We start from the raw sequence: 25,956 nt of genomic DNA, 5'->3' as shown, positions 1-25,956 counted from the left end.
ATATATTTTTGACATCTCCCCTTATACATCCATTATATGAGCTAGGCTATAAGATACATCTCGTTGTTCAGCCTTAGCTTCTAAATTGACAGGGGCTTGTGAATGTTGTATGACTTATTTGTTGCTCCATGAACATTGTACTTAAAACATTGATATACACATGTATTATCATATGATCAGAGTAGTGATATCAATAACAACCATATGAGGCCAAACAACATTAACCAGGTTTGAAAATGACAACATGAAAATCATATGACATTTGTAAATGTTGCAAGACCATTGTAGTGATGAAGTGTACTAATTAGTATGGTTGGTACAGTAGGTAGTAGTATGGTTGATACAGTAGGTAGTAGTAAATCTAATATAAATCAGGTTTGGGTGCGGTCACATAAATGTCATTATTCTATTGACTGACTCAAAGTACAATGTTTGCATACAAGATGTTGTAGATAAATGCTGTACTGGTTACCAGAAAGGGGGGAAATCTTGTAAAAGTCCCACAAAAAATGTCCCACAATTTCGAAAAAGTGAGTTTAGTATGAATTTAGTAAAATGATGTGTGAGCACAGGTAGATTTGACCTACTTGCCTCCCTCAACAAAGAACTCTTGTGATATAATAAAAATGCAAGGTAGTATTGTGTGATCCTTCAGAGTTTTAATAAAATATTCTCTTTTTTCCTATCTCTACTACTTTAGCTGCTGGAATGAATCATCTGAGAGAGAGAAATGTAGTACACAGAGATTTGAAACCAGGTAATATCATGAGATGTGTTGGTGATGACGGCCATTCCATCTATAAATTGGCTGATTTTGGAGCAGCAAGGGAACTTGATGACAACCAACAGTTCATGTCATTGTACGGAACTGAAGAATATCTGGTCAGTATTAATCAATTGAGTAAACATATTTCTTTTTAGTTTTTTTTTGAATTCATAGTTAATTGATTTAAATTTTATTTTCGTATTAATACTAGATAGTAATTTGAGTTGTACTGTATGTAGTGCAAGTTGATAAATTTGCAAATTTCAGGCAGGGAAAGTTGTAAAATATTTATATATGTACAGATTAAAGGCCAGGGTTTCAATCCCAAGTTCTCTCATTAGTGTTATCTTATCAGTGGAGCCAGGAGGATTACATAGGATTATTTTTTTGTTCTGTGCTAACTTTTTCTAAAGCTTTGTCAGACAACTGTTTATTCACACTTAATGTTTAATTGTAAGGAATAGATCTAAAGAGGAGAATTTAGGTTTTATAAGGAATAAATATGTTTAGAAATATTGTCAAAATATCAATACTATAGCAAATGTTTCATTCACCCATATATATATACATGCCCTAATTTTTTTAATATGACTATCAAAAAAAAAATGAATGGTGCAGGAGTGAATGAAAAAGTGAGCTATTTAATAGATTGTGCAAAGTGTTTAACATGTACTGAGGTTTTGATTAGTTTTAAAGTGGTACTTTGTCAAAAATGTATTTAAGACTGTCTGTTGTACATCATTGACAATTGTATTGAAGGAGAAGGAAATTACCAGTAGTAGTGATTGACACAGTCTCTTACCAGTAGTGATTGACATCATCTCTTAGTACAATATTACCAGTATACAATCAACTGGAAATTTACCTTGAAGATGTTCTCATTGATTCAACAAGTGTTAAAACTTTGAAGTTTAGTTACATGTTTATGTGAGAGCTAATTCCTTATTTAGATTCATTTACAATAGATGGTTTAATTTGTATCCATATATAATGCTGACCCCGCCCACCAGCAATCCCCAGGAAAAAAATTGAGATATTTATTGGATTAGTATTTTGTTATCTTTCTTTGATTATCTTGGTGTTAATTTTATGTAGTTAACAATTTATCAAAAATCGAAAAAACTTAGTAACCTTGATTTAACTTAGCTTTTAGAATGGTTCAGGTAGGGTGGTTATGACCTACCACAGAAGGTCATGATCACTTGCCCTCTAGTATTAGGTGAAGCTGTGAATGAAAAGTTTTCAACTTTCACCCACAAAAATGTAAAACGGCCTTGCACATTTAGTCCATAACTAATAATGGTAAAAGCAATATCAACCCTACCAATTAAAGTAAACTTTGTTAAGACTTCATACTTATAGGAAAGGATATTTTAACAGTTATTTTTCAAAAAATATTTATAAATACTGATCTACCATTAAATAAATTAGGTGTCTGTAGAGTTTAAATACCAAATAAACCCTAAAATCACAGTTTTAATTTGACAAAAAGTTGATGCTTCCGAGTATACATATTCAACAAAAGATAAGGACATTTCTAGGCACTCAGTAATTACTGTGAAGTTTCAGAGTATTTGATATTGTGTGAGTCATCATTCATAGAAGTGTGTATCCAGTAAAACAGCAGACATACCTTCATACTTTGTTCATTGTTTTTATGACAAAATATCCTATTGTAAAACATTCTCCATTTGATCTTCAACACTTCAGATTTAATTTTGATTTTGTCCATTTTTGTTCATCTTCATTTAAGAGATGTGACCAATCATGCCTTGATTTGATTTGATAGCAAAACTGTGTGTATATTTGTTACATCATGTGATTTTAGTCATGTGTCAAAGAGAACCTAATGTACATTGATGGTACTTAATTTATGTAAAATCTATTTTTATAAAACTTGTTAGTCCTAAACATTTGAAGACAACTTAACAAGTATGAAAGCATAGTACTCACCAAAGATGCTTTTCTCTGTTACTAAAACTGTCGCTGGTCTATTGCTTGTCGTCAGGCTTCAAATATATATGCATCTGTGCAGTGTGTGCAGACACAATGTAGGTTCCACCCTGACCACACAACTGACTGAGTCTAAATCTGGAATGTTGCCATATGTAAATTAGTAGTGGGTATTCCCCCTGTGCCTTATATGGTGCACTGGCCATATATGGATACAAACACTACAGGAGGTGAACTCATGTATATTCATAAGGTAGTGACGTATGACATCAACAGTTTGATAACCTTTTGCGGCTATTCATATATTCCTATCAATTGATGTGACACCTGACATTTCCAGAACAATTTACTTGAAAGTCAAATAACATCAAAAGTCTGATCAAAAAACTTAAAACAAATAAATAGATTATTTTTTTGAACTAGTTTTGAAGTGCACATACATCTCCTTTACAGTAGAAAAAATGAGCCAAGAATTAGAAATTAGGAGAGTAGTAGACATATTTCCATGTTGTACAATGATGTGGACCATGTTGAACTTGACCTTGGTTTATGCTTTCAAACCAAGTTACTCTACCATTGATTTATTACTCCTCACTTCACTCTACCAAAATCTGTCTTTCAGATTTAGATTTAATACACAAATGGATTTGTGGTGTGCTTTTAATGAATAATACTATAAACTGTGTGGCCTAGTGAGAATTCTAAAAGTGGCTGTTATTAACTAAACCATTCATCACTGATATGTAAACATGAATGCTCCAACCAAATAAACAACAACAAAGAAAACAACGAACTACAACAAACAAACAAACAAACAAATAAACAAACAGATTACAAACAAAAAGCCATTGTGAGCTTTCAACAAGCTGCTTAGATGTTTGAAAATTATTACTTGTACCCAACTGTTTGTTCTTATAAAGTGAGAAACCAATAATTAAGTATACTATATGCATTGTTTTGAAAGATAATTATATAGTGATGGATAGTATTCACCATGGTGTCTAAATTATATAGTGATGGATAGTATTCACCATGGTGTCTAAATTATATAGTGATGGATAGTATTCACCATGGTGTCCAAATTATACATAATACATATACAGAAGGCTATACATACGAACATGGTTTTTTCCTTCCTCAAGTTGTTTTGTATATTTGAAACAAAATGTAATGTGACCACTGATAGAGTTGAAGGAATCACATTATTTCATTAGATTCCAATAACATTCCATGGTTATATGTGTACTCTGTATATATATGTAGTTTACAACAAACATGTCACACAGATCACACAAGTTTACTGGACTTATCAGAGCTGTGGTGGTTTTGAATGAAAAATAAAAGATATGTATCTCTTACCTTAGTAGTGCAGCTTTGATCTCCTCATCTCATCATATTCACAACAGCCTGAGATTTGTGAGCTCTCCTACACTGACAAGCTAGAGTGTCTATTTTTAGAAATCACTTGTTCCAGTCTTTTGTTATGCAAATGAAGGGTGTGACTCATATTGCCAATACATCATCATAGGTTCATACATAGTCTGTTACTGTACGAATATATTAGATTACAAAATTTGTTTATTGTTTTCATAGAATCATAGAATGGTGCATGTGGAGACAAAAAAAAATATTGCAAAGAAATTTTCTCCAAAATCAAGTGATTATTTCTGATCTTGATGGGAGTTATTCTGAAAAATGATGGATATGCCCAGGATTAATTTAATAGTTAGGATGTGCTTGGTCTTGTCACTTTTAATATAATCTTTCACTGTTCACAATCTTTTCATAATCACAGCTGACATAAATTTTTTCAAAAGTATTTTGATTTCCTTAAAACTGTAGCAAAGTACATTTCTAGTGAATTGTGGATATAAATTATTCCGTAACATTGCACAGAAAAGTTGTGAATTGAGTGGTAAGTTTACACAGTCCATATATGGGCATTACCTTCGCCACCCACAAAATGGAAGTTGAACTCAAGTTGAACTTTGTGGTTTGTGTGTGTGTGGGCGTAGTATGTTGCCTACTTGCTATTACAATATTTGTGTTATATACAGGGAGCTGAGATGAATATGTCGGCTGGAGAGGGACATGGTATATTTCTAAGAAATTAATTCAAGTTATTTAACACAGGACAGAAATAATCATGATAACTCTTAGTGAAAGTTAAATATTCAAATACTGAACATGAAATAAACAATGTATTTCCATATAAGGACTAATATTTCCGTTTAAGGAATGGTTCTTCATTTTATAACCCAGTTTATTGCTAACTAGATTGTGCAATGGACTGGAATTGTACGTTAAACATTGTTTTTTGGGAAGAAATAAACAATTGATAAAAACCAGACTATATTGTACAAGTGATAGCTATTGGTGTGATTTTGAATAGTTTAGAAGTGTCAGATCCATCCATGATAGGACTGTCATAGCTATGAGACCGGTGATTTCGAATAGTTTAGAAGTGGCATATTCTATGCTGTACTCTCTGCAGATCTCTGCATTCTCTATTTTTTTAAAGCAATTCTTAATGGATGACCTTACTTTGCAGTCAAATGTTTGTTACATTATGGTCAATTTATTAGCTCCGCTGTCAGCGAAAGCTGAAAGCGTAGCTTTAGGTATAGGTGGGTATTGAGGTATAGAGAGTAGAGTGAATCATAGGTGTCCGTCAAACTTTTATATTTTTACTATCTACTCCATAAGTGACAGTCGGAATTCTTCGATATTTGGTGTGCATGTTCCCTGGGGGGAGGCTATTCAGATTTGTTCATGCCAAGTTGATCTGTGCCATTTTCAATTTTTTATGATTTTTTTTCATAAAATGTCATTTTCATCAACTCCTTGAAAACCTCTTATTAGATTGCTTTGATATCTGGTGTGTTGATGCGCAGGGGGTAGCTTACTCAGATTTGTTAATTTCAAGTCAGCACATCCTCATTTTTATTTTTTATGATTTTTTTTTTGTAATTTGAAAAAAAAATGAATATGTTAATGAACATAATGACCGACGCCATATTGGAAATCAGTCGACGAGACTTTAAGTAAACTGCCACTTTTCAAAAGACACTATTGACGTCAAACAAGTAATGTAATATGTGCTATAGTCATAATTCTACGCATTGGGCGCCCAAATGACAAGCGTTTGTTCGAAACAGGGTTGTAAACTTCAAATCCAATTCTGCACCCTTCTACATAATCAGCCAGTCCGCAACATCCTCATTTGCATACTCTATCCTGATTCGACCAGAAGCTGAAGGTGACCTCATTCGACCAAGCGATTTTCCACAGCAAGTATCTTGAGTATCAACACAGGACGTTCTTAGTACTCACTAAAATCACACTTCAGACCACAGGGGCGTGTATTATTGCTTAGATTTCCGTTTTCTTAGGAAAATATCATACGAATCTTGCTGCTACAAATGTATCGATCTATAGTACTACGTATACTATAAATATACAGGTAGGAATATATATTCAAAAGGTTGTTATATTTAGTCTGTAGACCTGGAAAACTAACAATCTATGCAATATTACACGCCCCTGTGCTTCAGACCCACTATAAAAGTGTGATGTTTTCAGATAACATGTAACTTGTGGTTAATTCTATATTGTCGTGCAATTTGGAATGACAGTGAACCAGAATTCAGACAACTTGCGTAAGGAAGGGCATGCCAGGCATGCGGTTGAAGTTTAAATATGGCCGACAGTTCACATGTAAAGTTAAACGACATGAACGTGTCTTGCCTTTCCAAAATGCAAATATTTGGCAAGTTAGAATAATCAAAATAATTACAACTTTAATTTGGCTTCAGACTTTGCATTATGTTTTGCGTATCTTTCCCCGTTTTACATGTAAATCCGAAAAGGTTCTCTCTCATCATGTCATCAGTGTCAGTGATCATACCGCGCGGGGTAGTCCTCGGGTGCACGAGTCTGTATTACCATGGAAGTAAAACCATGGTTCTACTTCCATGGTATTACTGACTTGACTCTAAACACCGGAGGGGGAGGGACAATTGTCAGAATCGAGTCCCGAATTCCTCCGTATGCAAGCAGGACTACGTGCGGGGCTGCTTTGAGTACGAGCGAAGTGAGGCATGTTGAGGTATTTTGTTGAGAATTATAAATATTGCGAAATGTCAAGTACAAGGTTTAAATAAAATGGAATGATGAAAAAAATGGCAGAATCTGCTGACAGGCGCCGGTCACAAAAAACACTGTGAATTAAAATATCAGACGATGTACATGTATGTATTAATCGCCGACAATCCACCCGTATGCACGAGGGACTAACCCGGAAGCAAGTCGTTGTCAGCCATACGTTACAGTGGTAACATCGTCCGAGAAATCGCTGCGTTCAGAGTGTCATTATTCACAGAATTGTTGTTTTCGAGTGAAAACCCGTCTTGAATTGTATAACTCTAACAAATGAAGACATGTCAATTTATATTTTGAAAGTTGTATCGCTAGTTTGAGACGATTTTCTCACGTACTATAGTACTATCGAGGCTTACTTGGAAGTAGTAGGACCTTCCAGTTCATCGGGAAGTTTAGCCAGTCCGATAATTCTTTCTGGTTTAGTTTACAACACTTTTGATAACGCAGATTTTGTTGTTGTGATGAAAAGAAATTAAAAAAAGATCATTTCAACCATTTCGTTGTGTTTTCTTTGTGAAAGGTAACCGAACATGAACGAGTGTTACCACTGTAACGTATGGCTGAGAATGACTCTCTTCCGGGTACTTGAGATTGTCGCCGTACGGAAACTAAGATGGCGATTAATACATTTCTTCCCTATATATATCTACCACAACTAGAACAAGTTGAATGTTGTTGACTTTGTAAATTTGTTAGAAAATTGAAATTCAAATTGCCTCAAAATTATTTTAGATCCCTAGTTTATTTCATTCTTCATTAAACTTTTCCAGGGTTACAGCTGTAAGACACTGGAATTACTTATAGCCAACCTCAAAATCCTCTTTTTTTCTTTTTCTTGTGTGCATTTCCCAGTCATTTTTTTCTGAGATTTTGTGCAATTTTTCATAACAGTAGATTTTTGTTATAAAATGGTGACTATGGTATAAAAGTACAATACATTACCAACTTCTGTGTAAAATGTGTTTTATAGTGAGACATCATATGAAACCACTAACCACTTTATTGCATCGCTAAAACAAAACTGCATAGTGACTCGAAGAGCTGAAGACCTGAACCACGTCTACATGTCACCAAAATAAAAAATTAAATAAAAAAAACAACAGCGGAGCTATTCTGACCGATAGGTCGCTTGTTGTATTAAGTTATGATTATTTTGTCTTTCTTTCCTTCAAATTATGCGCAAACCTTTTCATTTGTTTTATACTTGACAAGACCAGATATTTCATGATGACTTTAATTGATAGTAACTGTTAAAAAAACTTTAACAAATTAGAAATCAAAAGAAAAATGACTCTCTCTCTCTCTCTCTCTCTCTCTCTCTCTCTCTCTCTCTCTCTCTCTCTCTCTCTCTCGCTCTCGCTCTCTCTCTCTCTCTCTCTCTCTCTCCCTCTCCCTCTCTCCCTCTCCCTCTCCCCCCTCTCTCTCTCTCTCTCTCTCTCCCTCCCTCCCTCCCTCCCTCCCTCCCTCTCTCTCTCTCTCTCTCTCTCTCTCTCTCTCTCTCTCTCTCTCTCTCTCTCTCTCTCTCTCTCTCTCTCTCTCTCTCTCTCTCTCTCTCTCTCTCTCTCTCTCTCTCTCTCAATTTTCACATTGTACAATAACTGTATAGACATCTTTTGTCTTTTTCAAATTTTATTATATACTTTCCAGGTAGTCAATTTTATTTTATCAACAATGTTTATTATATCATTGACAATTGCAATTTACACTTTGTCTTAAATAATATGTTTTGCTGAAAAGGGGATTGTTATAGAGTGAGTGAGTAAGAGTAACTATTAGTCAAAGTTCCTTATATATAGCTGTTTCTTTATTTACAGCACCCTGATCTATATGAAAGAGCAGTGCTGAGAAAACCAATGGGGAAGACATTTTCTGCATCCGTTGATTTATGGAGTATTGGCGTGACACTATTTCATATTGCAGCTGGACACTTACCATTCAGACCCTATGGAGGTAGAAGAAACAGGGAAACTATGTAAGTCTAGCCAAATTGAAATGATAAATATACTTCATTAAAGTTTATCAGATTTGATCACATATCACAGTTTAGTACTTACTCTACTGTAGTGGCTTGTAGTTTTCTTCATAAATTACCATGGTAATCGTTTCATTTGAACTTGATGTTGAAGTTAGTCTTTATGAACTATTATTACCTATATTATGTAGTGCTTGTGAGGAACAGGAGGCGGGGGGGGGGGGGGGGGGGGCAGGGGGGGGGGGAGAGACGTTTGAGATCAATAGCCAATTAAAAAAAAGTATAACTAAAAATAGTATAAATTCCATCAGCCAAACCCTTGGTAATCTCCCCAGTTTTTCCACACACCTAATAGATGTAGACTTTCTAAGTTTCAAATGATAGAATATTAAAGTTTGTTTTATGTATAAATACTATTTGTAGAATATGTTAGTCTTAGCATGTGTTGGAAGTAGGTCAGAATTAGCATACTTACTTCCTGGTGTTATCCAGCCAAGGTCAGTAAATACATTCCACCCACATGGGTGACATTCACAATAAATTTATACGGCGTATATATAGAATGTTAGTCTAGTTTGTCGTACACTATGCGTTACCATAGTAATATATAACTTTTATATACATTTATTCATTTTGTGTAACTTAGTGTATGGAGAAATTCTTTTCCAATCAGTACTTATATATAGCAGTGTTTTTACTAAGATTTGGTAACCCTGGTAACAGAAAGGGGGAAAAGAGGTAAAACTGACAGTGTTTCCCGATAGAATCTAATCATAATGTTTTGGTGGGGAATTCCAGTTAAATGATATCGAAAACCTGATAGATTTTACCTACTTACTGGCCTTAAAAAAAAACACTGTTAAGTGTATATTATATATATGTTTATATAGAATTCTTGTCTTTATCAGACTCTGTAATCATTGGAAATTAATATTAAGATCAACTTTAAGCATTCATGATTATATATTTGATTTCTTTTTCAAGTTTATGCCTTTTTGTCAGTTTTTGGAAATAGACTAAATCTTTACTGGAAATGATCCATCATTCTGATAAGCTGTCTACTAAAGTCATTGGTGGTTCTGTGTTCACTAACTTGATGGCCATGTGTAAACAGTTACAAATAAAGAAGCTGGACCATTCGATTATTTGTCAACAAATTGTATTGTGCATTTGTTGGATGCTGATAGGATTTGATATCTAGGTGATTACAGACACACACACACACACACACACACACACACACACACACACACACACACACACACACACACACACACTAGTAAATGCAACAATTTGATATCTAGGTGATCACACACACACACACACACACACACACACACACACACACACACACACACTAGTAAATGCAACAATTTGATATCTAGGTGATCACACACACACACACACACACACACACACACACACACACACACTAGTAAATGCAACAATTTGATATCTAGGTGATCACACACACACACACACACACACACACACACACACACTCTAGTAAATACAACATTTTGATATCTAGGTGATCACACACACACACACATACACTCTAGTAAATACAACAATTTGATATCTAGGTGATCACACACACACACACACACACACACACACACACACACACACACTCTAGTAAATACAACATTTTGATATCTAGGTGATCACACACACACACACACACACACACACACACACTGTAGTAAATGCAACAATTTGATATCTAGGTGATCACACACACACACACACACACACACACACACACACACACTCTAGTAAATACAACATTTTGATATCTAGGTGATCACACACACACACACACACACTCTAGTAAATACAACATTTTGATATCTAGGTGATCACACACACACACACACACACACACACACACACACACACACACTGTAGTAAATGCAACAATTTGATATCTAGGTGATCACACAATTTACTGGTAAATAACTTCAAAATAAGAACATAAATTGTGAAAACAATAGTTTGAGTTAAAACTGATGTGATAGATTCCTTTTAAAAATTGATATTTTCTTAACATAGGTACTACATCACAACAGAGAAAGCCTCAGGAGTTATTTCAGGTGTTCAGAAAGAAGATGGAGGTGAGATTGTCTGGAGTAGAGAACTTCCCAAAACATCTCAGCTGTCCCAAGGACTACGTGACTTAGTGACTCCAGTACTTGCTGGATTGATGGAATGTGATCCTAGTAAAATGTGGACTTTTGACAAGTTTATCTCAGAAACTGACAAAATACTGTCAATGAAAGTGATCGATGTCTTCAACGTTACTACAGCCAAGTTACATAAAATATATGTACAAATGAGAGAAACGTAAGTAACTTTAGTTAAAAAAATATAATTAAGTAATTTAAGAATAAAAGATATCAGCTGCTAATGTGGAAGTGTTTTGTCATCAGGTGGAATTCAGTTTCTGGCATAGAAATTTCACATATTGGAGAAAATAGTCAGTTTTTGTGGATCGTGGTGGTAGATTAGCTGGCTTTGAAATGACATGTTACAATTGCATACAGACAGACAGACAGACACAGACAGACAGACAAAACTTGATGCCTATATAGCACGCTGAACCTCAGTTCAGTTGTGCTAAAAATGACCTCGTTTGCAATTTAAAAAGTCAACAGTCAACATATATCCTGTATAAAGTCTTTTTACAGTCATCTCAAATGTTGTTGTTAGAAATGCCAGCATACTCTAACTACAGTCTGATAATGATAGTATTTCCACATGTTGTTCTGTCACTTACAATCCCAGTCATAAGTTTAAAATCAGTGTGTGATTGATTTTCTTTTTAGATATGCTGAATTTCAAGACCTGATAGCTGCCCAGACAGAAATCAATTCAGGACACCAAGAACTGTATTTAGAGTATGAAAGTTTCTGTCCCGACCCTTTGGCACCTTGCAGCTCATATGCTGACACATTGGAAGAAAATCCAATATATTTGTTTCGAAAAGATGCATTTGAGTTTCCATCAGCAATGCCCCCTCATATCCGTAAGTGTTCAACTCTATGTGTAACTTTACGAGTCCTTGGATGTAGTTTTGTTTGGTAATGATACCGTCTTGGTTTCCATGCCTTTTTATGTGTATATATTATGTGTATGTATTACATGTATATGTACGTATGTACATTTTGTACACAGAATTAAGTTTCAAATGGAGTCTAAGTTACAGACTATGTCTCTTGAATTATTTGATAACACCCAGAGGTCACGTTTGCTTGAAATCTAGTGTTCTGTTTTAGCTATTCTTCAGTTGTTTGGTTGTTATATTTCCTCGCATTATGGTAGATATTACCAAGTAGATATTAGAAAGGTAACACAGCTTCTCTGTGTCAACAATACTATGAATATGAAGATCAGTCTAGTACACCTAACATACTGTATAATACATATAACCATCATATAACATAATTTATTTGTATCCTACCATAACAGCAAAGTTACCCAAGATTGCGTCATCGTATTCACTTGAAAGTGATGCTCCAATGGCAAAGGTAAATATATTTTAGCATTTTATATCAATATCAACCAGAACTGCCTCCCCGTAAGGGTGAAACCATAGATTTCTATGCCTATATTCATGTTGGAATGCAAAATCCTGAGTTATAGCTATTATCCGTAACTTTCACTAGAGTCCAACATTTTAGATACTGTAAAAGTGTAAACCTCAACTTATATCTCTTCTTTCCTGTCAGTAAAATCAATTTAGGCATTATTTGTAGGAATACTGACTTTACAGCAATTTGATAAAGTATACTTGAAATTTTGGTTCAGTTTTTCTCTCATAGTTTCCTTAATACGGACCGGAAAGTTGACAGATTTCATAAAAATTTGGCAAGGTCTTTTTGTAATAGTTCGTTCAAGAATTTTCGGTAGAAAGCAAGTGATTTGACCCAGAAGTTGAAGCTGACCTGGTTTGACCATGCTCTAGATCTTACATGGCTAACAGCAATGAAGGAGTACAAACATGTTCCTAACTGTCAAAGTACAAAACATTTTTTTAAAATTTTGATTGAGAATGAAATAGTGAAGAGATCGTATGAATTTATCTTGGCTAATTCTCCAGCAAGATTACCCGCTGATGCAAGCTATTTACAGCCAACACAACTCAAAATGTGAAACATGTGTAAAACGTTGGGTCAATATTCAAATTAGATAGGTCAAACCATGAGAGTTTTAAAAGACTAATTACGAAATATGCTAATAAGTCTTAAAACTAATAGCTACATCAACAATATATTCAGGACAGATACGCTTTGGTATCACAAATGTATGTCTAAAATTATATAGAATTTAAAGCCTGCACGTAGATATAGTCTAATTACCCAACATCGTTAATTTGGCTAATTATTCATTATTATTCTTAGGATGTTTACCAAAATCTAATCAATTCTTGTTGTTACCATAAGGAAGATGTGTACTAACTTTCATTAGAATTGATGCAGTGGTTTTTGAGTTATCATGTCCACAGACAGACGGACACACACACACACATGCACACTCACAGACAGACAGACAGACAGACAGACAGACAGACAGACAGACAGAAACATAACATAACACTCCCAGACAGACAGACAGAAGCATAACATAACACTCCCAGGCAGACAGACAGAAGCATAACATAACACTCCCAAACAGACAGACAGTTGTCTTTCAAGAGACTCCCATCCTATCCTACGTCAGAAGCTTTCTTATACGGTTACATTTATCATCATAAGATTCCTAATTGATTAAGGTTTTAAAACATTGTGTGCTCCTGTGTAATTATGATATTTACTTTGTTTATTTCAGATGGCAGCAGCTGTGATGCATTACATCAAAAGAACAATGCTACATGTCATACTTATGCAGCGCCTCATGAAAAATTCAAAGAACATTTTTCAGTAAGTGTTAGCATATATACGTTTGTACTGTCATACAGTTGAAGTGGGTTTTCAGTGACATGAATTCTAGTATATCACCTGTAACCGTGTGATAAAGTATATCACCTGTAACAGTGTAATAAAGTATAACACCTGTAACATTGACACTTTTAAGGGACTGATAAACTATTTTCATGATTTCAAGATACAGTATATCAAAATACCCATTCCTATATATCATATCAGATGTGATGATGGTCACAAAACATTGTATGATTAAAACACAATGTGTCAATGTCAAGTGTCAATGTCAAGATTTGAACAACCATTGTGCTCCAGTCAACCCAACTGTATAATTGGGGACCTGGTAGGATAGTGGTTGCTATGTGAACATTTTAATCCTATGCACTTATAAAGGCTGCAATGGATTGTATGCTTCCCAGGGAGTTGAAGTATACAGGGATGTTGTGTCGCTATAGATCCATGCTAGGGGTATTAATTGTTATTGCCTACAGCTCTGTGGACAACAAACACATTATAAATACATTTTTATTGTTATCATTATTATTTATTATTATTTTGACTGTCATAGATGGAGTAGAATAGAAATGCTTTGGTTTTTAGAATCCTTTCATATTTTAGCAGAAATACAAGTTACACCTTAATTTGTGGTTTTTCCCAGATCTATTGTGAAACAAGAATTGAAATCCCTGAAATGTTTCCAAGGTGAACTGAAGACTGCTGTGACCACAGTGAATCTATCCATGGACAGTATCCGTGACAATGTGAGGAATCCATCACTTCACATGTTGTGTAAATCCATTGGAAAACCAGCCAAGGACACAGAACTAGCATTGAGAGAAACAGAGGAAAGTGTAATCAAAGTGTTAGAGGACTCTGTAGAGTTGTCGCATAAGTTTGATGAAGTTTCTGTTTCTCTAAATGATCTGTACCAAGATATCTGTGTTAGAGACACCTTGACTGAACATCTGAGAGATGCAAGTAGTCTTGGCTGTCAACCTGATGATAAATGGTAAGTTCACAAGTTTTTAGCTTGTTGATGACTGGTTTTGATGTTACTATACACAACCCCAGTAATAGTATGTACCGTAACCATGTGTTGTATTTGGGCAAAAATTTGTTAAAATGTTGACTGTCCAATAAAATTATAGATAGTTGACGTTTTGGGAGTAACTCTTCTAACTGCTAAAAGTATTATGTATTTGGATGACTTAATGATGAGTTGGGTTACATAGATAATAGATAATATTCCAATTATTCATTCTTTCAACCAATCCTTTATTGTTACATTCACACAGACATTGTAATTCCACATCACAAAAACCATACCACAAAATTGAGTTTGATATAAAAACTTTGAAGTGTCTGGTTGTAGTATCTATTTTTAGCACAACTGATCAGCTGAGTTGTTAATCATGTATCATTATAGATCTATACATTTTATTTCATAGCCAGAGATGTGTTTTATTCAAGTCATTGAAGTACTTGCCATCATTCAAGTCGTTGAAGTACTTGCCATCATTTTGATTCAGTCAGAGATGAGTTTTATTCAAGTTGTTGAAGTACTTGCCATCATTTTAATTGAACCTTCTTATTTAGTTGAGTCTACATCAAGCGTAATGCTTAACCCTTTCAGAATTGTGTGCATTGAAAGCATGCATGATGACATTTGACCTTTTTATTGGCCTTTCAGTGTTGCCAAACTTGATGTTCTGTTGGATTCAGTGTCGGCAACAGCTGCACAGTTCAAAAAAGACAAAGCCATGAAAAGACTCAGCTACAACGATGAACAAATCCACAAGTTTGAAAAGTAAGTCATGATAGAAATATTGTCAGAATCAATAAACATGTCGTATACCAGATATTGGAAAGACAAAAGATTTGTATAGCATGGCCACTAGGTGTGCTATTTCAAAACAGCTTTTGATTGGAAGTGATGGCCATAAATTGTTCAGTCTAGGCTATGTGTAGTGTATTTTAAAAGTCATCCTTTCCCAACATACCATGGCAAATATTATTAACCTTATGAAATAATTGAAATATTTAGCAGTGTGTAGTTATGAGAAATCTTGTCTCAAACACTACTGTAAATGTATGTATATGTGGTAATACAGGTAAGTAAGATGGAACACTGTTGTAAATGTATGTGTATGTGGTAATACAGGTAAGTAAGATGGAACACTGTTGTAAATGTATGTGTATGTGGTAATACAGGTAAGTAAGATGGAACACTGCTGTAAATGTATGTATATGTGGTAATACAGGTAAGTAAGATGGAACACTGTTGTAAATGTATGTGTATGTGGTAATACAGGTAAGTAAGATGGAACACTGTTGTAAATGTATGTATATGTGGTAATACAGGTAAGTAAGATGGAACACTGTTGTAAATGTATGTATATGTGGTAATACAGGTAAGTAAGATGGAACACTGCTGTAAATGTATGTGTATGTGGTAATACAGGTAAGTAAGATGGAACACTGTTGTAAATGTATGTATATGTGGTAATACAGGTAAGTAAGATGGAACACTGTTGTAAATGTATGTATATGTGGTAATACAGGTAAGTAAGATGGAACACTGTTGTAAATGTATGTGTATGTGGTAATACAGGTAAGTAAGATGGAACACTGTTGTAAATGTATGTGTATGTGGTAATACAGGTAAGTAAGATGGAACACTGCTGTAAATGTATGTATATGTGGTAATACAGGTAAGTAAGATGGAACACTGTTGTAAATGTATGTGTATGTGGTAATACAGGTAAGTAAGATGGAACACTGTTGTAAATGTATGTATATGTGGTAATACAGGTAAGTAAGATGGAACACTGTTGTAAATGTATGTATATGTGGTAATACAGGTAAGTAAGATGGAACACTGCTGTAAATGTATGTGTATGTGGTAATACAGGTAAGTAAGATGGAACACTGTTGTAAATGTATGTATATGTGGTAATACAGGTAAGTAAGATGGAACACTGTTGTAAATGTATGTATATGTGGTAATACAGGTAAGTAAGATGGAACACTGTTGTAAATGTATGTGTATGTGGTAATACAGGTAAGTAAGATGGAACACTGTTGTAAATGTATGTATATGTGGTAATACAGGTAAGTAAGATGGAACACTGTTGTAAATGTATGTATATGTGGTAATACAGGTAAGTAAGATGGAACACTTGTAAATGTATGTGTATGTGGTAATACAGGTAAGTAAGATGGAACACTGCTGTAAATGTATGTATATGTGGTAATACAGGTAAGGAACATGCCATCGTTATGTTAAAATAACAATTCTTTCCTATTAATTCATTTGTGGTGTACACTTAGGTAGAAGTTAAAATATTGCAAGTTACTGCATTAGTATAAATGTCGTTTCTATGTGTAAAGTTAAGCATCTTTTGTGTCTACCCATAGGATAAAGATGAACACAATCTGTGTACGTGGTATCTCGTTGTATCAGGACCACTGTGATCCAAACCTGAGAACAGTTCACAAATATTTATCAACTTGGTTCAAGTAAGTCTTTCTTTTTTGCTCTCAAATCAAGAGAAATGCATGTTTTTACGTATATATGTATGACTGTGTGTGTGGCTTTGGGAAGAGTGTAAACTGTTCTATGTCAAAGTACAATAATTGTGTTTTTTATAAATCAGAGAAATCTGATGGTGAGAAAGAAAACTCAATATTTTGATGTAATTGTATTTTTTATGATTGAATCTAATGTGGTAATATTGATATATTTGATACAGAGTGGCTACAACATATCGCAGAGAAATGACCAGAATTGATGGAGAAATCTCAGAGTTGCAAGAAAAATATGATATCTTCGCTGCTGAAAAGTTGCAAAGTGTAAGTTGACTTAAGGTTTTAGAGACATTGGAAGAGTGAGTGAAAGAGAGGGGGGGGGGGGAGGAGTGACAGATAGATAGATAGATAGATAGACAGACAAACACAGGCAGAAAGACAGGTACATGTAGAAAGGCAGAGACAGACACACACACACACACACACACACACACACACACACACACACACACACACACACACACACAGAAATAGACATACCCCCGGTACATACATACATACATACATACATACATACATACATACACACACACACACACACACACACACACACACACACACACACATACATACATACATACATACATACATACATACATACATACATACAAACACACACAGAAATAGACAGACAGACAAATAGACAGACAGACAGACAGACAGACAGACAGACAGACAGACAGACAGACAAGGTTTGAGAAAGAGTAGATGGATTGGAGTGAGAGTGAAAAATCAAGAGAGACAGAAATGGACAGATTGGGAGGGGTGAATAGAAGTGAATGTATTTGGGTTTAATTTGTAATTTAGTTGAAATTATCACATAACATGATATGAGAGATACAATGACAAGCTGTGTACCTTTAATTCATGTCAACAGATCAAATCAAGTACCAAAACAAAAGTAGACAAAATCACACAAGACTTAGACAAGTTGTTGAAAGATGAAATGGAGAAGAAAAGAACTACTGTGGCAGTTGGAGGATCTGACATGATGAATGGTCATGATGGCATGTCATTACCTAAATCACCAAAACACAAAGTACTTGTACCAAAAGGACTGAAAGCAGAGTAAGAAATGCTCACTATTAAGTTTAGCTAAAACCTTGCATCTCTCTACCAAGTACCATGTACATTACTTTTCAAAATGTGTAGTTTTTTGTGTAATTCTCACCAAGGATGTCATTTTAGACATTCATAAATTTATAGTTTTTCAATGAGTAGGTAAAATCTATCTGAGTTCCAAAGGTGATATAAAGTTTAGAAGTCCGAGATTTGCTCCTTGTTACACACAGGTTCCTATACCTTGACAAACACAGGGTATCTTGAAATGTAAGTTTGTCCATTTTGTGTTTTTATCAAATCATAGGATGGAAGACACTACTGTACTTGGTGAATGACCTAGAATGAACTATGCAGTTGTAAATATGAAAGAAAAAAGTGTCAATCATTTCATGTTTATGTTTAACAGGATCAAAATCTGGAATAATGGAATGAGAGATTTGAATGACAGCATACAACAGAACAGTCAAATGATTGAAATCTACAAGAACATGGTGGAAGAGAAACAGAAAGGAGCGGACAAAGACTTTGACTTTGATGAAGAGAAATAACCAAGGTGAAGTGTTATAACCTGCAACTGGAGATGCTGCAGCTCAGCTCCCAATTTAGCTGTGAAGATATACCATCACATATCATTCACAGCTAAATTGAGTGCAGTGTAGTGTATACCCAGCCAGAAGTAATCCATCAAATACAGAGTTTGCCCATCAAAGGAATCGTTGTATGGAGAATTGTGAAGAGAAGACTTGTGGTAGCATTGTGTTAGATGAATGGCGCTAAACAGAAGCATAATGGCTTTCTCTCTCAAGGTGCCTTCTAAGTGAATGACAATGAAACTGTAAATATACCACACTAAAAACTGAAGCAGTCCGAACTGAACAAAATATATGAAATCATAAATTTATCAACCCAAATATGATTTTACTTAGCCGTATACTCAAATGCCAACCTTCTCATTTATACAAAAATTATGAATTACTAGAACATTGCACCTATGTGTATGCAAATTACATGTTGCAAGTTGTGTGCCACGTATATATTTGAATTTTAATATAGTCATTTGCATACTGTATATTCAAGGACCTAACACTGAGTATATATAATGGCTATATATCTATGTCACAAATCTTACAAAAATTCTTCCTTTGTTAAATTCACAACTGAAGATTCTAGACTGGGTCGACTTAGATATGTGAAAAGTGTAGTAATCCTTTGTAGCACATTTTTCTAATCTAAGGAAGAAGGAAGGGTATATATTCATGTTGCACTTTGGATTTCAATTATTTTTGATGAGACACTGCAGTATCTCCAAGTGCAGGTAGACATTGTGTGATCACAATTCCCTTAAAACAGGGAAGTGGGTGTATATTTTAGATAAAAAATATTAAAATGCAAGTAAGACCTCTAATTTATGCATTCATGTGGCTTGTGGGGAAAATGGGTTGAAACGTCAACATCAGAAATTCTGTCAGGCACAGTGACATTGCAAATAACATAATATGCTATGTCAAAGCAGAGAATTAAATAAAACCCGATATTTTTCCTGCAGTCACCTAGTCATCTGATGTGTACCTATGAGGTTAATTCTGTATTTTAGAACTCTACTCTGCATATTATAAGAATACTGTGCCTGGCTAGAGTGTTGACACACAACAACATATTATATAAGTATATCCCACATCAGAATACCAACTTTTCTATCCCAATAAGACTGTTTGATTTCCAGTCATATAACTTAGCAGTGAGTATGGAGTGAAAAGTTTGTACAGGATATATAAAAGTGTTGAAGCTAAAACGCCTCGTTGTACAGATCCCATCTGTTGTACAGAAACAAAATCACTTCTTTTTTAAGTAGATTGGTTTCAATTATTGGAAATCATAATATCCCATGCTTAGTTATAATTCTTTTGTACAATTTGAGTAGATTTAGTTGGTTTAGTTGAAGGTGCAACAGAGGAAATACTGATAGTAATCTGAAGAGTTGTGAATGTGTATTTACATAGTTTAAATTTGTTGGTATAAACCACAGATATGTTAAATCCTAAGTGCTGCTAGAATGCTATTTTATGTAGGGTAGTCAGTAGATGTGACTATTCAGTCATGATTTGACTGTTGTTAAGGGGATTCCACTGTTGTTAAGGGGATTCCACTGTTGTTAAGGGGATTCCACTGTTGTTATTAGGGGATTCCACTGTTGTTAAGGGGATTCCAGTCACAATGTTAATTACTTATCAAATAACTTCTACTGAACCAGGACTGATACTAAAAATGATGATAACGTTGTAAGGACTTGACTTGACTTCTGAATATTGACCAAATGTCTCAAAGCCTTTAATAGTCAATTCTTAAAAATTCAAGTTTTTTTCACATTATTAGTGGACACACAGTTTTATAAATTATATTCTTTGTGTTCAAGTGTGTTATTGCAAATGTTTTCCTGTTTATAGTCAGCCAAAGAAAAAATTCACAACATTGGCTCAGCAGAATGTTCACAATCTATATTTTCTATTTGAATTGACAAAGGCATATAAAGAAAGTATAATATGAATAGATTGGAAAAACGAGACAAGATTATGTATATATCAAAATTATGTTAAGACCATTGAGAGTGTGATTTTTTGGTGTTCCATGAGAATTTTAGTATTTTGGTGTTTTTATTCACATGTTATTGCAATGCCTAACAGTTTGTGCAGATTTTCACTTTGGTTACCTACTCCTATAATCTAGTAGTTGGTACTTATAAAGCTGTAGTGATGGCAGTTTTGTGTGTGAATCCTGTCCCTGCTACAGATGCAGTGTTAACAGTGATGTCTACATATATAGAAATGGAAAAATTTGAAAACTCCTCCAGTTGATGAAATATTAACTGGATTGTATGCATGTCACTACATACCAATTGTGTTACAATAATATACATATTCATGGAAAAACAAACTACATGTTTAGAACTGAATATTAGGTTTTGGGCTATATACCTACAAAGATTGTTTGTCAGTGTACATGAATAATTAAATTGAGATGAGTTCATATCTATTTCTTTGTATATCACTATTGTACTGTGTCAAGTAGGATTTGTTCATCTAACAATAATCAGTAATAGACAGAATTTATCAATTGTGTTCATTTTATAGCATAGTAAATGTATGTCACTCCCAGTTTAGTACAGGGATGATACTTGTACAAACTGAGATGTCATTACTATCCAGTCTCAATACCAAAATACTCTTTTCTCCAATTCAACGTAAACTAATGTACCTTGTGTGCAACAATTGTGGGGGAAAAAAGGTTAAGATCTTCAGATATAAGTTTCATGGTTTATATTAGAAATAAAGTTCAACAGACTCTAGGTTACCTGTAACATATTTTTATGATATTAAACTTTTATATCTTACAAAGTGATAGATTTATTCAAGAACATATCCCATAATATGATTGTAAGGAAGTCATAACTTAGATTGAATATCAGGACCAGAAACCCTTTAATTATTGATCCCACTAGAAGACATTAAACTGACAATTTGCTAAATGCAGGAAGCAATATGTAGAAAACAAACAAAAAACTACAAATATTCCAAAGCTAGAACTGTGTGTCACCACAAGCACAACACCACTTTTGCTAAAAAAAAAAATAAAAATAAAAAACACAAAAAACACAAAACTTTGATGTTAATGTATAATAACCAGGAGCTGATTATGAGACAAAGTTAACATAACAATTGGTGTATGAACTGATTTGTAATTTTTTAAAATAAACATTGAACGAGGTCAGTTATGATATGATTTTTAGGAAATGAATGATTCCATTTTGACCAGTAATATGAAAGGTTATATGTTTGTTCAGTGAACATGTATCAACTTTTCACATTTATGTATATGATTCAAATTTTATTCCTCAGAATTCTGTTCCCATCAATTTAGAACATATTGTGTATTTCACATTGATCCCATCATGATGACAATTTCTATTGGTTTATCACTTGCTACAATGTACATGTCAAATTGTCACTCGATAGGTTTTGGAAACCTGATTGGTTCATGAATTGTGTTCTAGCCAATCAGAGGAATGATATATTTTAACATTTATGACCTAATGAAACTGTTAATCACATCACAGAACAAATACTTTAAGTTTTGTAAGATGACTTGATGTTACATGACAATAGTATTACGTATATACTGTTTACAGAATCTGATTGGTTGTTGAAAATAAGTTCAACCAATGAGATGGCTCAGACAGTGTAATTGTTTGATTGGCTACTATTAAGTGAAAAAGAACTTGAAAAAAAATACATTTGAGTTCTTGTGAAAACAGTGTCACACCGTAAAAGGGTTAATCATTACATATTTATCAATTTGTCAATAAGTTATCATTGAGCCACAGTAATACTAACCAGATTATAAGAATCAGATACATATTCAGATTGACACATTCATTCACTTTGAATCAGATCCTAACTTTTCAATATCAGATTTGGATACACTTCGAAAAAATTCTTGAGATGCCAGACCAAATGATCAGCAAAACAAAGAATTATTCAATCATTCATAACATTATTACTATGACAACCATATTTGATAAAGAAATATGTTTGTTTAATTCAATGTCATATCTTCTGTCAAAATAAAGAAATATACATATGTACCATGGAATGAGAAAATGGCCCTCTCTCAAATAAGTCGAGAAGGCCATTTTCTCATTCCATGGTACATATATTATCTCAAAGCCAGGGAATGACATCACATTTTATATTTGTATGTTGTAGTGAATAATTCTTTGTTTGGTGGATCATGATTTGTTGAGACTTTTCAGGAATTTCTCAGATGTTTATCAGAATCTAAGACTGTACACCAGGAGGGGATTCAGATTCAATAGATGTATCAATCTGAAGCTAAATCTGAATCTAGAGCTGACTTCATGCTCATGGACAAATAGAAATATTGACACAATTTATTTTGAGTTATTGACATAACCTATCACTGGTTGATAAAATCGGATTGGTTGTCTTAAATATATATCTACCAATCAGATTTTGTCCTTGCAGTGTAACTTGTATCACTGACTTCAAATATCTACCTGTTGCATTGTAATTAAAGAGATTCAAGTCTTTTAAAGAAATTACAAAACAGTTAAATGTTAGTACTTTGTCAAACTGTAGATAAGTTACCTTGTAAGAAAAAATATCACAAAATTGGTCATATTATGATAGTGAAGTTAGCATCAGATTTGCATGTATATTCAGATGGAAAGATCCATATCTTCTGAAGCAGATCCTGACTTTTCAATATCAGATTTGGATACACTTCGAAAAAAATTCTTGAGATGCCAGACCAAATGATCAGCAAAACAAAGAATTATTCAATCATTCATAACATTATTACTATGACAACCATATTTGATATAAAGAAATATGTTTGTTTAATTCAATGTCATATCTTCTGTCAAAATAAAGAAATATACATATGTACCATGGAATGAGAAAATGGCCCTCTCTCAAATAAGTTGAGAAGGCCATTTTCTCATTCCATGGTACATATATTATCTCAAAGCCAGGGAATGACATCACATTTTATATTTGTATGTTGTAGTGAATAATTCTTTGTTTGGTGGATCATGATTTGTTGAGACTTTTCAGGAATTTCTCAGATGTTTATCAGAATCTAAGACTGTACACCAGGAGGGGATTCAGATTCCATAGATGTATCAATCTGAAGCTAAATCTGTTTAATGAAATCTGATTGGTTGTTATTAATATATTTCTACCAATCAGATTTGTCCTTGCAGTGTAACTTACATCATGATTGATTTAAAATATCAGCCCAGTAAATGTAAACAAATAGGACATGTGCTTTTTAGGAAAAAGTCATCGTGATTTGATGAGATCTGATTGGTTTACTAAATTATGTCTGAACCAATTAGATTTCCATCAACACTGTGACTTTTATCCATGCTAATTAGCATAAATTAGAAATGTATTTGTGTCATTGAGATGACATTGTACTGACGTTAATAAGTAATAATTTGGACACTGTGTGGTTATATTAATTATCACCAAAGCACTGTCGTGCTAGTGTACATTGAACATTATAGCAAATCCATTGTATATTTGTCAACAGTTTGAGGAAGTAGAGATGGGAACAGAATTGTGGATTTGAAAAAAAAGATTGGAAAAAAGTCCAAGGTGTAGATTACAACAAATATTATATAAGGGTTTACAATACTTCATATATTCATGTTACTTTGTGTAGCAGTAGCTTTGTATTAGAATAGTTTAGCCAACCAAGACTGGATAGGGACAAAATGGGTGACAAACAAAACTTATATTGTATACAAAATGTCTTTCATGCTTTCAAAGGTAAAATACACTGCCAGACAAGTTGGTAAAGAATTGTCCATTTCCAACTTGCTGAGGCTTGGCATTGCGAGTGTTGGAATATGAGTAACTATATGATTGACAGTTTATAACTTGTGGTACACTTCTACCATCTACCTACCCCGGTCTTAAATAGATGGAAGGAGTTTTCTACAGGTTATGAAACCTTCATTTACTAACTGTGAAATGTATGTATTCCTATTCCAATGTCTGTAAATCTATCATGCCAAGTTTTGGTTTTACTTTATTTTTTTGAACAGTACTCCCCCAGTGAATTTGGAAATATTCTCATTTCAAAGTTACTGAGGCTCAACACTGTGTGAACAAATGAGAGGAACAACTTTATAATATGATGATCAGATGACAGGAACAACTTTACAATATGGTGACTATTAAGCTGAATACTTCAATGCAGTTTGACCATGTTGAGTTTTGCGGGTGCTTTTCATAAAGCTTTTTAATTTTATTTTGAATGTATATATATATATCAAGAATGTTTGTATTTCTAAGCATTACTGCAAATAAAGTGCGTTATCATACCAGATGTAGACTTGTTCTTTTTTGACAGAATGGCAGACAAAAATTCTACATTTCCCGCGTTTAGTTGGTTGACATCCCCAAGTAATAATGGATTTGTCTTCACATTTTCTCTTTCTAAACACTGGTGGCACTCTCACCAAGAGATGCTACTAGTTTATACCATTACCTCTATGGAAGTTAGCCACAACAATACTTTGAATGATGGGGTTGACCACAAATTTGAAAAATAGATCCGCAATCTCATTTGCATATTAATTTGCATATCATTAACATATTTTCAGAGCGCAAACTTGAATATTGGGGCTACAATAACTTGCACATGTACCCAAGTAAATGGAAAAAAAGTTTAACGAATTTATATCAGTTTGAATGATGTCATAATTAGTCCCCCAAACTGTGGACTCTGTCCCTCTGTTCGTCCGTCTGTCCATCCATACATAATACAGACTTCAAACCTGGCACAAAAGTGACATCATATGTAACATAGATCACTTTGTTTTTTTAGCACAACTGAACTGAGGTTCAGTAGTGCTATAGGGATCGCCCGGTGTCTGTCTGTCTGTCTGTGTGTGTGTGTGTGTGTGTATGTGTGTAAACAACTTAAAGTCAAAAACTGCTGAA

The 25,956-nt window shown here is 34.0% G+C and overlaps 1 protein-coding gene and 1 long non-coding RNA gene across 8 annotated transcripts in view; one reads left to right on the top strand and one right to left on the bottom strand.

Moving 5' to 3' along the window:
- The window catches only part of LOC144442391 (uncharacterized), a 40,328-nt gene extending 36,216 nt beyond the window's left edge, over positions 1-4,112 (bottom strand). For both annotated transcript variants that reach the window (XR_013481635.1, XR_013481634.1), the window contains exons 1-2: positions 4,079-4,112; positions 2,720-2,857 (exon numbers count right to left, since the gene is read on the bottom strand). This is a non-coding gene — a long non-coding RNA (uncharacterized LOC144442391). The remainder of the gene's footprint in view (positions 1-2,719; positions 2,858-4,078) is intronic.
- Positions 1-25,334, top strand: part of LOC144442355 (serine/threonine-protein kinase TBK1-like) — an 89,649-nt gene extending 64,315 nt beyond the window's left edge. For all 6 annotated transcript variants that reach the window (XM_078131688.1, XM_078131696.1, XM_078131679.1 and 3 more), the window contains 12 exons: positions 701-882; positions 8,695-8,852; positions 10,908-11,198; positions 11,681-11,880; positions 12,324-12,382; positions 13,683-13,774; positions 14,436-14,786; positions 15,468-15,584; positions 17,195-17,296; positions 17,530-17,629; positions 18,243-18,433; positions 18,834-25,334. In XM_078131688.1, coding sequence (XP_077987814.1) covers positions 701-882; positions 8,695-8,852; positions 10,908-11,198; positions 11,681-11,880; positions 12,324-12,382; positions 13,683-13,774; positions 14,436-14,786; positions 15,468-15,584; positions 17,195-17,296; positions 17,530-17,629; positions 18,243-18,433; positions 18,834-18,975 — 1,985 coding nt within the window. In that variant the 3' untranslated portion in view covers positions 18,976-25,334. The remainder of the gene's footprint in view (positions 1-700; positions 883-8,694; positions 8,853-10,907; positions 11,199-11,680; positions 11,881-12,323; positions 12,383-13,682; positions 13,775-14,435; positions 14,787-15,467; positions 15,585-17,194; positions 17,297-17,529; positions 17,630-18,242; positions 18,434-18,833) is intronic.
- Positions 25,335-25,956: the final 622 nt, after the last annotated feature.

This window comes from Glandiceps talaboti, chromosome 1, assembly GCF_964340395.1.
Source record: "Glandiceps talaboti chromosome 1, keGlaTala1.1, whole genome shotgun sequence".
NCBI classification, from domain to species: domain Eukaryota; kingdom Metazoa; phylum Hemichordata; class Enteropneusta; family Spengelidae; genus Glandiceps; species Glandiceps talaboti.
The sequence above is the reverse complement of the archived record's forward strand: the minus strand, read 5'-3'. Positions and strand labels throughout refer to the sequence as shown.